The sequence below is a fragment of the Microcebus murinus genome, chromosome 3 (assembly GCF_040939455.1).
Source record: "Microcebus murinus isolate Inina chromosome 3, M.murinus_Inina_mat1.0, whole genome shotgun sequence".
In the NCBI taxonomy this organism is placed as follows: Eukaryota; Metazoa; Chordata; class Mammalia; order Primates; family Cheirogaleidae; genus Microcebus; species Microcebus murinus.
This window is the reverse complement of record NC_134106.1, coordinates 34,383,586-34,397,846: the sequence shown is the minus strand read 5'-3', so window position 1 is coordinate 34,397,846 and position 14,261 is coordinate 34,383,586. Positions and strand designations below refer to the sequence as shown.

Genomic DNA, 14,261 nt, shown 5'->3' with positions numbered 1-14,261 from the left:
TGAACACATCAAATTATACCCCATAAATATGTGTAAATGTGTCAAACAAAAAAATTTAAAAATGTGAAATTTCTTAATAAACTAAAAGACATTATATTGTAAAGTATTATAATTAATAGGACTTCTTGGGAGATCAATTTCATTTAATGCACTACCTGGAATATTCTCAGTGAATATTATATTAATATTATAATAATCCCAAAGAATGATTCTTTCTGAAATAATGCAATTCTTTTTCCTTTATAAAGTGGGATCTAAAATGACTCCTAAAAATATAAAGAATTGAATTCTAAGAGTAATTTAAATTTATGTTAAAAATGGAAAAGGAAGGAGTGAACTAGATTGTATACCTTTTGATTACAAAGGATATGAGTCATCTGTGAAGAAAAGAAATAGTACTGCAACTGGCATTTCCTCTATGAACTTAAAGTTGTGATTAAGCAACTCTTTGTTATCTATCTTCTTGGAAATAAAAGCCAACAGCAGTACCATCAGAGTCTTCTTCTTTAGAGAAGACTTTGGAAAGCATGTTATGTGTAGAAAAAACACTGAGCATTAGTCCAAAATTTAAATCACCAAAACCCAGAAGCAATATTAAACTCTGTGAGATTTGCTCTTATTTTATGAATCATTTATCTAAAATAACTATTCTTAACCATTTCACTTCCTGAGACCTCAATTCAAGTAGCAAACTAAGCACATAATTAGCACTTGTCAGGTTTTCTGGATACACTTGGTCAATGCCATGAAGCAGATACATACACACAGAATTAGCAATTATTTTTAAGCCCACTAATTTAAAAACTGTTAACAAGTTTTACAATTAAACTGGTCATTTTGAATATCCTGGACTTGGATACAGCATTCAATGAATGAATTTTATGTTTGTATGGTTATATTTTTGGATCACTAAAAAAGTCTCAGAAATAAATATGCAAATTAATTATTCTGTCTAATCTTTCTAATTCTTCCAAATTATTTTGTTTAATGAATGGTCCTTTTGTGTGTTTTTTTGAACAAAGTTATCCTAAAGGCAATAACAAATTGCCATCTATGAAGAGTGTATGAAATTATAAGAATGCACACTGGTTTCCCAGAAAAGTGTAAGTTAGTTTGTTTTTTTTTTTTTTTTTTTTTTTTGGAGACAGAGTCTCGCTTTGTTGCCCAGGCTAGAGTGAGTGCCATGGCGTCAGGCTAGCTCACAGCTACCTCAAACTCCTGGACTCAAGCAATCCTCCTGCCTCAGCCTCCTGAATAACTAGGACTACAGGCATGCACCACCATGCCCGGCTAATTTTTTCTATATATATTAGTCGGCCAATTAATTTCTTTCTATTTATCGTAGAGACGAGGTCTCGCTCTTGCTCAGGCTGGTTTCAATCTCCTGACCTTGAGCAATCTGCCTGCCTCAGCCTCCCAGAGAGCTAGGATTACAGGCATGAGCCACCGCGCCCGGACTAAGATAGCTTAACGTGGGGCAAAATACATGCATTTAGAGGATTTAATATTTTTATATTCCATTTCCGTCCTTACCTCTATTTCTCTTTCAGGATTCAGATCATGATCCCATAGAATTATTTTCCTGTCTTTCCCTCCTCCAGTTAATAACATCCCATTTCTCATCTGACAAAGTGTGAACACACTGCCATCATGGGCTTTGATTTGTTTGCTGATCTGGTATACACCTAAATGATGAGGGAAAAATAAAAACAGTAGTAATAACACTTTTCATCAGACTTTAGTGTCTTTTTTGAAAGAAAACTTCCGCAGACCTACAAAGTGAATAATCAGAAAGTTCATATAACTCAATAACCAAAAATTTATTTTAAGCAAATCTTTTGCAAGGTGGTTAGTGATGCTTGATATTTAATAAAATCTTTTCCATTTATGACAATAATTTTTTACTCTGAAAATACTTCAAACATTTTCCTAACAAAAAAGGAAGCAAAGGAGTAAGATACTGACACATGCTATATTTTGCTAAGTGAAAGAAGCCAATCACAAAAGACCACATATTATATCATTACATTTATATGAAATGTCAAGAATAGGCAAATCCATGGAGACCAAAAGTAAATTAGTGGTTGCCTAGGGATTGAGGGGAGGGAGGAATGGAAAGTGACAGCTAAGGGGTACAACAGGGTTTCTTTCTCTTGGAGTGATGAAAATGTTCTGAAGCTAGATAGTGGTCATGGTTGCATAACTCTATGAATATACAAAAAAAATCACTGAATTGCAAACTTTAAAAGGGTGAATTTTATGGTATGTGAATTATATTTCAATAAAGCTGTTACTGAGATTGTTCTTTTTTTACTCATCTATATTTAAAAAATTAACCAGAATTTGCAGGGCTTTGGCATCCTAAAAAATTCAGCTATAGCTGACTAATTACTTTATCTCACTGTGACAGTGCCAGTGGTACAAATTCCTAATAGATAGGTATATTTGACGGTGAGAAAGGAAAGGGCTTGCCTGATTGGAAGGACAGCTTGCCTAATTCAGAAGAGCTGGGAGTAGAACTCCAATGAACTTGCTATTCAGGTCAATTGCCCTCAGCTCACATCAACATTCATTGCCTAAAAATACTTTAAACATTGAACGACACAATTGTGTTTGGGATAGCCAATTATCTAGCACTGCTCTGATGTGGCCAAGAGAAAGGACATCTGAGAGATGTAAATTTTATGGGAGTATTGCTGGCTTTACTTGAGTATTAAAAATAGGAAAAAGCAAATTTTGGGCTTATTTCCCCACGCATAGTCAAACTAATAAGAGTAGCCTGAAAGCATCAGGTAAAAAATTGCAAAAAGCAGAAGTACACAGTTTCAGAGTTCTCCATAAGAATGTAGGAAAATGAAATAAACTTTTTCTGTTCATAATTCAGCCTTCCATATCTCTAAACATGACAAACGTTGTTAAACACTTAAGATACTCCCAGAGTCATGGGATGTTAGAAAACAGAAAATAAAACTGAAGAAAAAAATGCTTCATCAGGAATAAAAATACTCTACATAGTGATCAACTCAGTGAGATATGAATTCCCACCCCCCTCCTCTAACTTCTGGAAAGTTATTTCCTAAGGATGACCTAATATCAATTTAGCTAAAAAAAATTCAGTGATTCAATTTAAACAAATTACCAAAGTTTCCCCTATATACTATTTACCTATAAAACAAATTGACAGCCAAAGATTTCTTTCTTATGGGCCTATATTTCTGACACTCCAGTTTAAGCTGAATAATATTTGAAATATCTGCCAAGAAAAGTAATAATCCTTGAATTCAAAAACCTACTCCTACTCCAGGCTAACTCATATGGCCAAGTCTATCCAAACTTAATTGCAAATCTCTCCCTTTCTTCTCATCTTTAACATAAACAAACATTTCATAAAAAGCAGGTTTACATTATCTGCCAAATAAAGATGTCTGGAAGACTTTCTGTCCCTGTTTAACTACACAATCAAATATCAGGAGATTTTGAAATTTATGTTGTGTTCTTAGCAACTGGGCCCATGTTGATGATTTGGAGAGTAGGTAAAATGTTGGTGTTCCTTAAAGGAACCTGACAAAGATTTAAGAACAGTGATCATTTTAATGGTGCTGGAGATATTCTTTTTTTTTTTTTTTTTCATTTTTTTTCCCCTGTTTAAGAAGTTTGATGGAGATATTCTTAACTTCCACTCCCCAACTTAGTGAGATTATGAATTATTTCACATAAGGAAAGTTTTGATGGCCAGGTGCAGTGGCTCACAACTATAATCCTAGCACTTTGTGAGGCCGTGGCAGGAGGATTGCTTGAGGCCAGGAGTTTGAGACCAGCCTGAGCAAGAGTAAGACCTTATCTCTACAAAAAAAAGGAAGGAAGAAAAAATTATCTGGGCATTGTGGTACCCATAGTAGTCCCAGCTATTTGGGAGGCTTAGGCAAGAAGATCACTTGAGCCCAGGAGTTTGAGGTTGCATTGAGCTATGATGATGCCACGGCACTCTAGCTCAGGAGACAGAGCAAGACCCTGTCTCAAAAAAAAAAAAAAAAAAATTGAACTATACCTCATACCCACTTAAGAAATAAAAAATACTAATTACCATGAAGATTCCTATTAATTTACATTTATGGAAAAAATGCTTTGGAAACCAAGAAGAATATATACAGAGAGCTTATGAGGCATAAGAAATACAGTGTTGGTTTTTGTTTCCTATTTACTAGAGTGAAAGGATTAGCTATGAAATTATATTTCTGCTATCCAAAAATGTCTTTTTATCAGACATGATGTCACATACACTTAAATTTTGATTGATAAGACTGCTGCTGGTGCAGAAATGTCATACATGGGAATATGCAAACTGGATCTACTGAAATTTGGGGACAAGAATGAAAAAACAGAAAGTGTGGGCACCTGTGTTGGTCTGGACTTGCACATTTATTTCACTGCACTCACCAAATCCTTAACAGCCAATAGAAAGCTGCAAATATACAGAAAGAAATAAAGATTTCAGCAACTTTGCCCATAATAGGGTCAGTCACGTAGCAGAGTACAACACAGGCCATTTCATTTGCCCAGCAATCTACAAGATTAGATTTCCTGTTTCCTGTTTGTACATAGGCAGATTTTCTCTGCATAGAGGCTCAAGCACAAATTTTTCAGACAAAAACCAAAATAAAAACCTCTCCCTGCCCCCCACCTAATCACAAATATCAAGGCTAATGAAGGACACATTTATACCCAAACTCTGCTCAGTGTCAGAGGATATGTGAACAGTAAGTCAGTGTTTTAATATATTATGTTCTTGGCATTTCTGAGAACAAACCAATGTGCCCAGGAAAAAAACAAAAGAGAGAAAAAATAAAAATGAGTAAGAGAAATAAGGTAGTAAATAATACTGTTCTTCTAATTTTCTTTTTACTTAAGAACTCTCAACCCATTGCCATTCTTCTGATATGTGAATTTTGAACCTAAACTAAATAAAAGAGGCTAAGATTGCATGGCCAATGATTGAGGGTGAAAGGCAAATACAATTTAGGGCTTTTTTAAAACTTCTGGCTATGTCTAATTCAATTCAGCTGCCAAGCTTAGAAATTTGGATGAATGATTTGAAAAACATTAATTAAACCATTAATTTAGTACAGATGATCCCCGACTTAGGATGGTTCAATTTATTTTTTGACTGTATCATAGATTTATTGGGACATAACTCCATCTTAAGTTGAGGAGCATCTGAATTTATGAGGGTTTGACTTAGAATTTCTCAAATTTATGATGCATTTGTTGGGGTATTAAATATACTTTCCACTTAAGATATTTTCAATTTACAAAGGGTTCATCAGGACATAATCCCATCAGAAGCTGAGAAGCATCTGTACATATCTCCTAAAAAATATAGTATAAAAATCTGTACAATCATGAAATAATTATAAACTCTACATTTCAGCGAAAACAGTGCTTTAATCAATACCACTCAACTTTTACTCCTACACTGACACCCAAAGGAAAGATTAAAATCTCTTAAAAAGATGTTTGACAAATAGTTTTCAAACAGCTAGTACCAAATGCCAGATATTGTGCTAGTCCTGGGAAAGTTAATGGGGAAGACAGACCGTTGCCTTTCTGAGCAGCGGAATAGACTCCTTATTCATAAATCACTTAGGGCAATTTCCATGGTCTGATGCAGGGACTCCAGAAAGACAGAGATAAGGAGTTGTTTGAGTGTGTTTAGGGTGAAGTGGATGAACTAGAGAAAGGACATGTTGCTCTGCCAGTCCCCGGAGGGAAACATCTCAGGAACTTCAGGTTGGTTCATCATCATCTTTCTCTTTTAGTTTTACGTGGAATCTCAGGGACTGACTGGTCTAACTTGTTCTATTTCTACTGCTCTCTCTGCTTCTAGCCCACTGGTTTTAGAACCAGGTCTCCAATTTTTTCTCATTACCTTCTACTCTGAAGAAAGTACATGGTACTCTGAACATTTTTTCAAAGTTTGATTGCTCTTAAACAGTAAGGAAAAATGGGGTTGAAAAGGTTACTTTCCAAAGCTCTTCTAATTTTTTCATTTACCATAGGAAAAGGCAAAGTGAACCTATATATATTTGGATACAAATGGAACTTAAAAATAAAAAAATATATATCTGTATTTTTGAGGAAAATTGATTTGAGGTAAAGAGGAATGAATGTAAGGACCACTACTGGGGCCAGGAAGAGAAGCTAAAGTGAGAAAAAGAAAAAGGAGAAGGGGACTGAACCATGAATTTGTTCCTTTTTCCTCTCCCCTCCCATTTTAACACATGGCAATGCATTCTGCTTTCACAGATATCCCAGAACCAGCCCAGTAGAGAGTTAGCCTTTATACTTTTTAAAACTAACACATATCAGTATCATCTCTAATTATTTTGTATTAACTTCTTTTTTTTTTTTTTTTTGAGACAGAGTCTCACTTTATTGCCCAGGCTAGAGTGAGTGTCGTGGCGTCAGTCTAGCTCACAGCAACCTCAAACTCCTGGCTCAAGCAATCCTCCTGCCTCAGCCTCCCAAGTAGCTGGGACTACAGGCATTCGCCACCATGCCCAGCTAATTTTTTGTATATATATATTAGTTGGCCAATTAATTTCTTTCTATTTATAGTAGAGATGGGGTCTCGCTCTTGCTCAGGCTGGTTTCGAACTCCTGACCTCGAGCAATCCGCCCACCTCGGCCTCCCAGAGAGCTAGGATTACAGGCGTGAGCCACCGCGCCCGGCCTATTTTGTATTAACTTCTTAAAGAGAAAGGTTCAGCATAGTCAAATGTAGGTTACATATGCTTAATAAGTAACTGGGTAAATAATTCCATTAAAAAAAAAAAGATGAAGAACTTTAAAAACCAAAGTTATGTTGGTGACTCTCATATTGTTCCACAGCAGCTCTTTCTCTCCTGGTCAGGAGATGGGACTGCAAGAGTACTATGTGAGAATTATAAGGAGTTTAATATGAGAACACTGTACCTTTAGGTCCTTTCCCAGGTGGGGGCTCTACCGTAGTTTTGCTCCATATAAGCATGACTCCACCTGAGTCTCCAGTAAGAACATCTCCATTCCCCAAGAATGCTAAACACTGTACAAATTTTGGTTTTTCATATTTCTACAATGAAACAATGAGAATTTTCAGTTTTCCCTCTGGTATGATGATTTTATTCTTACTCAACATTAAAAACATTTAAATTTTATATACCTTATGAAGTTATAACATTCTGATTCTTACCCCAAAGATTCCCTGTTTTCTTGTTAGTGAATTGCCACTCCAGGTCCAGAAAAAAATATGAGATTTACCACATGTTATTATGGTATTTGCATCTGTTGGGTGGAACTCCACAGCTAAAACAACTTCATTTGTTGTCTATGAAAAGAGAAATAAAGCTTTAGATGAATGTATGTCCTTATCTCCATCAAGTATCAATCACAGCCATTGACAATTAAAGATGGAAAAATTTTGAGGAAATGCCTTTTTTCCAAGAGCTATTTCTCTGAAAAATGTTAATAGATTTTTAGAATAATTTAAATTCGATGTCCTTATATCACCTTCTATGTTATTTATTTATAAAAACTTTGCACCAGAAAGACATTTATATGAATTATATGGCTTTAGACTATTTTAATTTCTTGCACATTCAGGAAAAGTACACTAAAACTATAAATTCCAAGAGCAATATAAATTGTCTTAAAGACGCTGTCATTTTGATAAAAAAGAAACAGTCTTATCTTTCTTTGTACTGTTATTATGGACTGTTCATTCATTCAACAAAATATTACTATTAATAATTCAGAGGCTGGGTGCTGTGGCTCACACCTGTAATCCTAGCACTCTGGGAGGCTGAGGCGGGAGGATTGCTCAAGGTCAGGAATTTGAAACCAGCCTGAGCAAGAGCAAGACCTTGTCTCTACTAAAAATAGAAAGAAATTAATTGGCCAACTAAAAATATATAGAAAAACTTAGCCGGGCATGGTGGTGCATGCCTGTAGACCCAGCTACTTGAGAGGCTGAGGCAGAAGGATTGCATGAGCCCAGGAGTTTGAGGTTGCTGTGAGCTGAGCTGACACCACAGCACTCTAGCCAGGGCAAGAGAGTGAGACTCTCTCTCCAAAATAATAATAATAACAACAATAATTTAGAGATTCATCCTTGTGGTTGAAGCCTTAAAAAGTAGATTTAGAATGGCCACTATTGATTCCTATAGAAACAAAAACAAAAACAGAAGAACTCCAAAAGAGCTTTTACACTCTCTTTCCTCAAAAAACACAGAAAAGAGAGAAGTTTAAAAGACTAGTAAAATAGGCATGAGTCACAAAGGAATTACAAAGACAGTTTTTCATTAAAATGATCTCAATTGAGGTTATTTCTAAAACAATATATTTCTATAATTTCAGAAAATCATAAATTCTTACTAAAGTGATATTTTATGAGCAAATCACCTACTGAAACTTAACAGTGAGGTGAAACCTACCTACATGCCCCTAAAGCTGTTTATTACTAGTTGATGTTTACCTGTAGGATGATCATTAATACCTACTTTTTAACATAGCAAAGAATTTTATGTATACAGAAGTGTTTCTTTTTTTGCAAACCAACATAATAAACATGGTAATCTTATGAACAAAATGAATTAAACATAATAAATTTTATGTTATTATATTAATAAAATGATACTAATCATATGAAGAGTTGATCTAAATTTTTTTCTTTTCCATGGTTCCAATATTTCCACAAGTTTTACATTTCTGTTACTAACATTTGGGCAGAGGGCCTTTGCACAAGCACACAAATAAAACCCAACTAATGAAAACTAATCTGAGTGCCTTTTGTCTTTAACTAGAATTCAGGTGTAAGATGAAGGAAAAGTACAATAGATTGTTGTTATATAATTCTCCACAGTGGTTAGTATGGAACCATATATATTTAGCAAGTCTAAGTAAATTTTAAATATAATGTGGTAGTCTCAAAGCAAAAATTAGTTTTATCTCCTCCATAACAATGAAGTCTTTTGAAGATTCACTGGACTAGTTCTTAGTTTTTACTTGGACAAAAATCAGAACTACCTGATGGCTGAATCTTCTGCCAAACTGAGATAATCAAGTTATTATAAAATTATTATAATTTCAAAGAGTCTCAGTATACAACCCATGGTGGTTAGTGATGAGACAGTCAAGCCATAATTAATCTATGAAATTAAATCACTTTGTATGTGAGCTTTGCCTTAGAGAATATTTTAACTTTTTACTGATGTAAAATATATATAAAAGCACACAAATTCTAATGGCTTGATAAATTATTACAGATTGAATACACCTCTGTACAGCATTCAGAAGAAGAGACAAACCATTACTAACATTCCAGAAACACCCCAGATCCCCTTTCCAGTCACTATCTACCCCACCTACTCAATTAACTATTATTCTGACTTCTAGCAGCACAGATTAGTTTTGTCTGTTTCATTTATATGAAATCATACATAATGTACTCCTCCATGTCTGGCTTATTTTCTCAACATTACATTTGAGATCCATTCATGTTTGGTACATACAGTTGTAATGTGTTCATTTGACTTACTGTATAGTATTCTTTTGTATGAAAAGACCACATTATTGATTTATCCATTCTCCTGATGATGGGCATTAGGGTAGTTTCCACTTTTTTGGCTAACATAAATAGCATCAATATTTGTCTTCTAGTGAACATGTGTATGTATTTCTGCTGGGTTTATATACCAAGAGAGGAACAGGATGGGTCAGAGGGTATGAACATGTTCAACCTTAGTAGGTAATGCCAAACAGTTTTCCTAAATGGCTGTACCAACTTACATGTCCAGCAGCAGTGTATGAAAGTTCCAATGCCTCTGCATCCTCACGAACCTTGGTATTTTTTTCTTTTTCATATAAACTATTTTGGTAGATACAGGTGGTATCTCACTGTGGTTTTAATTTGAATTTTATTGATCACTCATGAGGTTAAGTACCTTTTCATATGCTTGTTAATCACTCAGGTACCAGGATTTGTGAAGTACCTGTTGAAGTCTTCTGTTATTTAAAAGAAATTGGATTGTCTTTTTCTTATAGAAGTATAGTTGTTATTTATTCAGGACATGAATGTTTTGTTGGAAATAAGTATTGCAATATTTTCTCACACTCTTAAAGGTATCTTTTGATGAAGGTAAGTTCTTAATATAATTTATCATTTCCCCCTTTTATAGCTAGTACTTGGTATGTCTCATTTAAGAAATCTGCTTATGAAGGTGTTCTCCTTTATTTTCTTCTAAGAGCTTTACTGTTTTTTACACCTTTCATGTTCAGATTCATAATCCATCTAAAACTCATTTTTGTGAATGCTGTGAGGTAGGGGTCAAGCTTAACTTTTCTTCATATGTATATGCAATTAATCCAGCACCTTTATTGAAAACATTATTCTTTTCCCACTGCATTGCCATCTTTGTCATAAATTAAGCAACTGATTTGTGTAGGCTGTTTCTAGATTCTCTATTCTCTTCCATTGATCTGTCTATCCTTCTACCATAATGTCTTAATTAGATGTCTTGATATCTCACAGTTTAAGTTCTCCAAGTTTATTCAATTGTCTTCACTATTCTTCCCCTTCATATTTCCATATATATTCAGTTTGTCAACTTCCATAAAAATTCAGGCAGGCATTTTAGACTATGTTGAATAGTCTAAAATGTATACAGGTTGAATGTATAGATAGTCTAAAATGTATACATGTTGAATGTATAGATCAGTATGTAGAGAAGTGACATCTTTACTGTCTTGGATAGAGCCCATCTACACTAGAGTAAGGTCAATGCACAGGGATAAGCTAAGAGGAGAGACAATCTAGTGATTCAGCCCCTTAATCAAGTCATTCCTGAGGCAAACTCCTCCTCTGGCCTTTAATAGATGTTTTCTCTTCCTCCCCTAAACAGGAGTCAATAAAGTCTCTGTTTTGATTAAGTTATTAATAGCTTTAGCTGTTTTGTGGTCAATTGTATTGGAAAGAGTTATAACGCAGACATTTAGGATATAGAGTTCAGAGAACTTGCTGACTACTTGGATGTAAGCAGTAAGGAAAAAGGAATCAGGAATGATGCCCAAGTTTCTAGCTAGGGCAGCTAGGTAAAATGTGTTCATCACTGAGGGGTGAAACTGCTCAGGGCACTAGGAAAGATGATTAGTTTAGATGTGAACATGTTGATTTCTGAGTTGTGCTATAGGAGATTCAAATAAACATGTCTAGCAGGCAACTAGAAATATGGGTTTAGACCTGTGGGAGATGTGGGCTTGAGATAACTAATGTGAGACTCAGCAGATAGATAGTAACCAAGGCCATGGGAGCAGTATATGGTATCAGTGGAGGATCTGGAATAAAACTCTGAGGAGCACCAACATTTAAAGTCCTGGAAAGGAGATCTAGGAGTGGCCAGCAGGAAGAAAACAAAACTTTATCTGGTAGACTTTATTACAAAGGATCAAAATTTATATATTTCACATTGGTGCAACTACCCTATGTTTCAATGCTCAATTACTCTGAATGAAAACTGGAAGATGATCTATGTCTTCATTTATGTTTTTTAAAGTTTGAGGTTTTCTGATAGCTTTCATTCCTTTTAAGTACAACCAAATCTACTCTACTTCTCTCAAAAGATTAACCTACATATGAAAAAACAAGAAATAATTTTTTGACCAACAAGCTGAAAGCTTTAAGTTTATGCAAAACAAAACTGCTAAAAAAGAGAAAAGCTGGAGAGAAATATGTTATTTAAGAGTATGGAAAATATGTCACAGGCCTCTAAAGCTATTTTGTCACTATGAATTCTCTCCCAGTCAGAGGAAGAAGACCATTTCTGACCCGTATAAATGCAGCGGCAACACTAACTTTACACTCTTTTCATGCAACTTATAGCCTGAAACACACAAAGGGATCAACCCTATTCGATTGCAATTATAAATGCTATAGCATTTTCTATAATAATCCTACAAACCTAATTAAGACCAAAAAACTTACTACATAAGTCCTTCGGTTACATCAGCCATATTGATATGGTTGAATTTTTCTTCTAGATTTCTAAAGCTTTAAAGATTGAATAAAATTACATATTTTATTAAAGAAGCAGCAGCCAAGTAGAGTGTCCAATTTTAATTTTGAAAATTAAAAATAGATATCCATCTACTTTGGCATTTCAGCAGCACAATGTTGTTGGAAATACTGACATTGTTTCAAGTTGCTTGACTATTTTTATCTTGTGTAACTGTAATGTTAATACCATAAGACAAATCAATAAATCTGATAAATCTGGCTAGTAGATTTGCTCTTGCAACTTAAGGATATGCAATAGTTTCAAATACCTGCAAAACAAATAATGTACTCTAAAAGATAATATTCAATTAAAATTTTTTTCATTTACCTTTATTTCCGCTCCTTTTGATTTTTTCTGCCAGTCCCATACAGTAAGCATATGCTCATTGGAATCATCAATAACACATAAATGAACACCTGAATCCTAAAGAAAAGTCAAGTAAAGGCAATAAAAAATTCCTGGATAAGGCTGACTTTCTAAGAAAGAAAATACCATATTATTAAAACTGTCAACAATAAGATAATCCGAAACCCTTAAAACTCATTATTCTTTGAAACATAAGGATCGTATTGTTTCCTAAAATTGTATTTTCCTCAGAAATACAAAGATTTTTTTAAAAATATATTTTCTATTTAAAAATTTTTTCCCCTCGGTTGATTTCTACTTGCCATCTAGCCACCTCTACTATTCAGAGATGGCAATTAATTTTGAGGATATCCTAGTCCCTTCAGCATCTTATGCTTCTTCCTTCTTGCTTCCTGTATTAAGGTATTTTCCTTTGAGGTAGGCAGGAAGAATCCTACATAATTTCATAATTTTGCTCCTGACTAAATTTTGATAATTTGATGAAATAAGCTATAATTAATGGCTACTTTAAAGTTTGCTGATTTCAGTTTTCTGTTCTATACCTGTTTACATTAACATGAATACAGGAGTAAAAAAATATCATTAAATTTCTATTTTTCTGAAACCAGTTTCATTCACATAATTTAAGCCTCTTGGTTTAAGGAAAACTATGGACGATACTGAACAATTCTTTTTCCTAGTAGCATTTGTTGTATATGCCTTGCAATGTCTATGGAACAAAAATTACAGTGAACAGTGAGAGGCACTGAGGAAAAGCAGAAGTTACTCTCTTCACCTTTCTCTTAGCCTGTATTGGAATGGTTATCAGAAAAGTTAGAGTATAAGGCAATTCAAGATAGTCTTAACATTACAGCAATGGTATCAACAACCTGACAATAGTTCTTGCTATAGAGATTTTTAGGGGAAAAAAAGAGTGAAAGTATTTTCTCTTATCTCCTTTTCTAAACACCTTTCTTCCAATTCCTGACTGGATGGACTCTGGACATTCAGTGCCTTCAAGCTGGCAAAGTTCCTAAATTCATCCAATTTGTCTTTCTGCTCTAGAAGCATCCTTCCTCCTTGTTTCACAAAACTTCCATAATCCAGAATACAGCTGCTGACAGCTAAGAACTGAAGAGATAATATGAAGACATTCTGAAGATGTGGTCCCCAACCCCTAGGCTGGTATTCGTCTGAGGCCTGGTAGGAACCGGGCCACACAGCAAGAGATGAGCTGCGGGTGAGTGAATAAAGCTTCATATGCATTTACAGCTGCTCCCCATTGCTCACATCACCGCATTAGATTCTCATAGGAGCATGAACCCTATTATAAATCGTGCATGTGAGGGATCTAGATTGTGAGCTCCTTATGAGAACCTAATGTCTGATGATCTGAGGTAGAGCTAAGGCGGTGATGCTAGTGCTGGGGAGCGGCTGCAAATCAGCAGAGAGGTTTGACTGCACAGTAAATGTAATGTGCTTCAATCATCCCAAAACCATCCCCCTACCCCAGTCCATAGAAAGACTGTCTTCCATGAAATTGGTCCCTGGTGCCAAAAAGGTTGGGGACTGCTGTTCTAAAGCATAAATGAGGCCCCCAAAATTATAGAGGGGTATTTATCATTGAAATTGAAAAAAATATGGATCCTAAAATATAGAAGGGTGCCTACATATATAACCATAATTACATATAATTTTTTTAAAAAAGAATGCTTAAAAGAGTAACATCTTGTCTTATTTTCCTCTTGGAATAAAGCCTCAAGGCTTAGATAAGATTGCTAGACACACAATTTTAAGCCCATGCTGTCATCAATTCAGAACCTAGATAAT

General features: G+C 34.8%; 1 protein-coding gene across 5 annotated transcripts in view; it reads right to left on the bottom strand.

Annotated features, from left to right (window-relative positions):
* The window catches only part of EML4 (EMAP like 4), a 142,636-nt gene that overhangs the window by 31,747 nt on the left and 96,628 nt on the right, over positions 1–14,261 (bottom strand). For all 5 annotated transcript variants that reach the window (XM_076000705.1, XM_012756682.3, XM_012756684.3 and 2 more), the window contains 4 exons: positions 12,414–12,509; positions 7,229–7,363; positions 6,973–7,108; positions 1,534–1,685 (listed from right to left, as the gene is read on the bottom strand). In XM_076000705.1, coding sequence (XP_075856820.1) covers positions 1,534–1,685; positions 6,973–7,108; positions 7,229–7,363; positions 12,414–12,509 — 519 coding nt within the window. The remainder of the gene's footprint in view (positions 1–1,533; positions 1,686–6,972; positions 7,109–7,228; positions 7,364–12,413; positions 12,510–14,261) is intronic.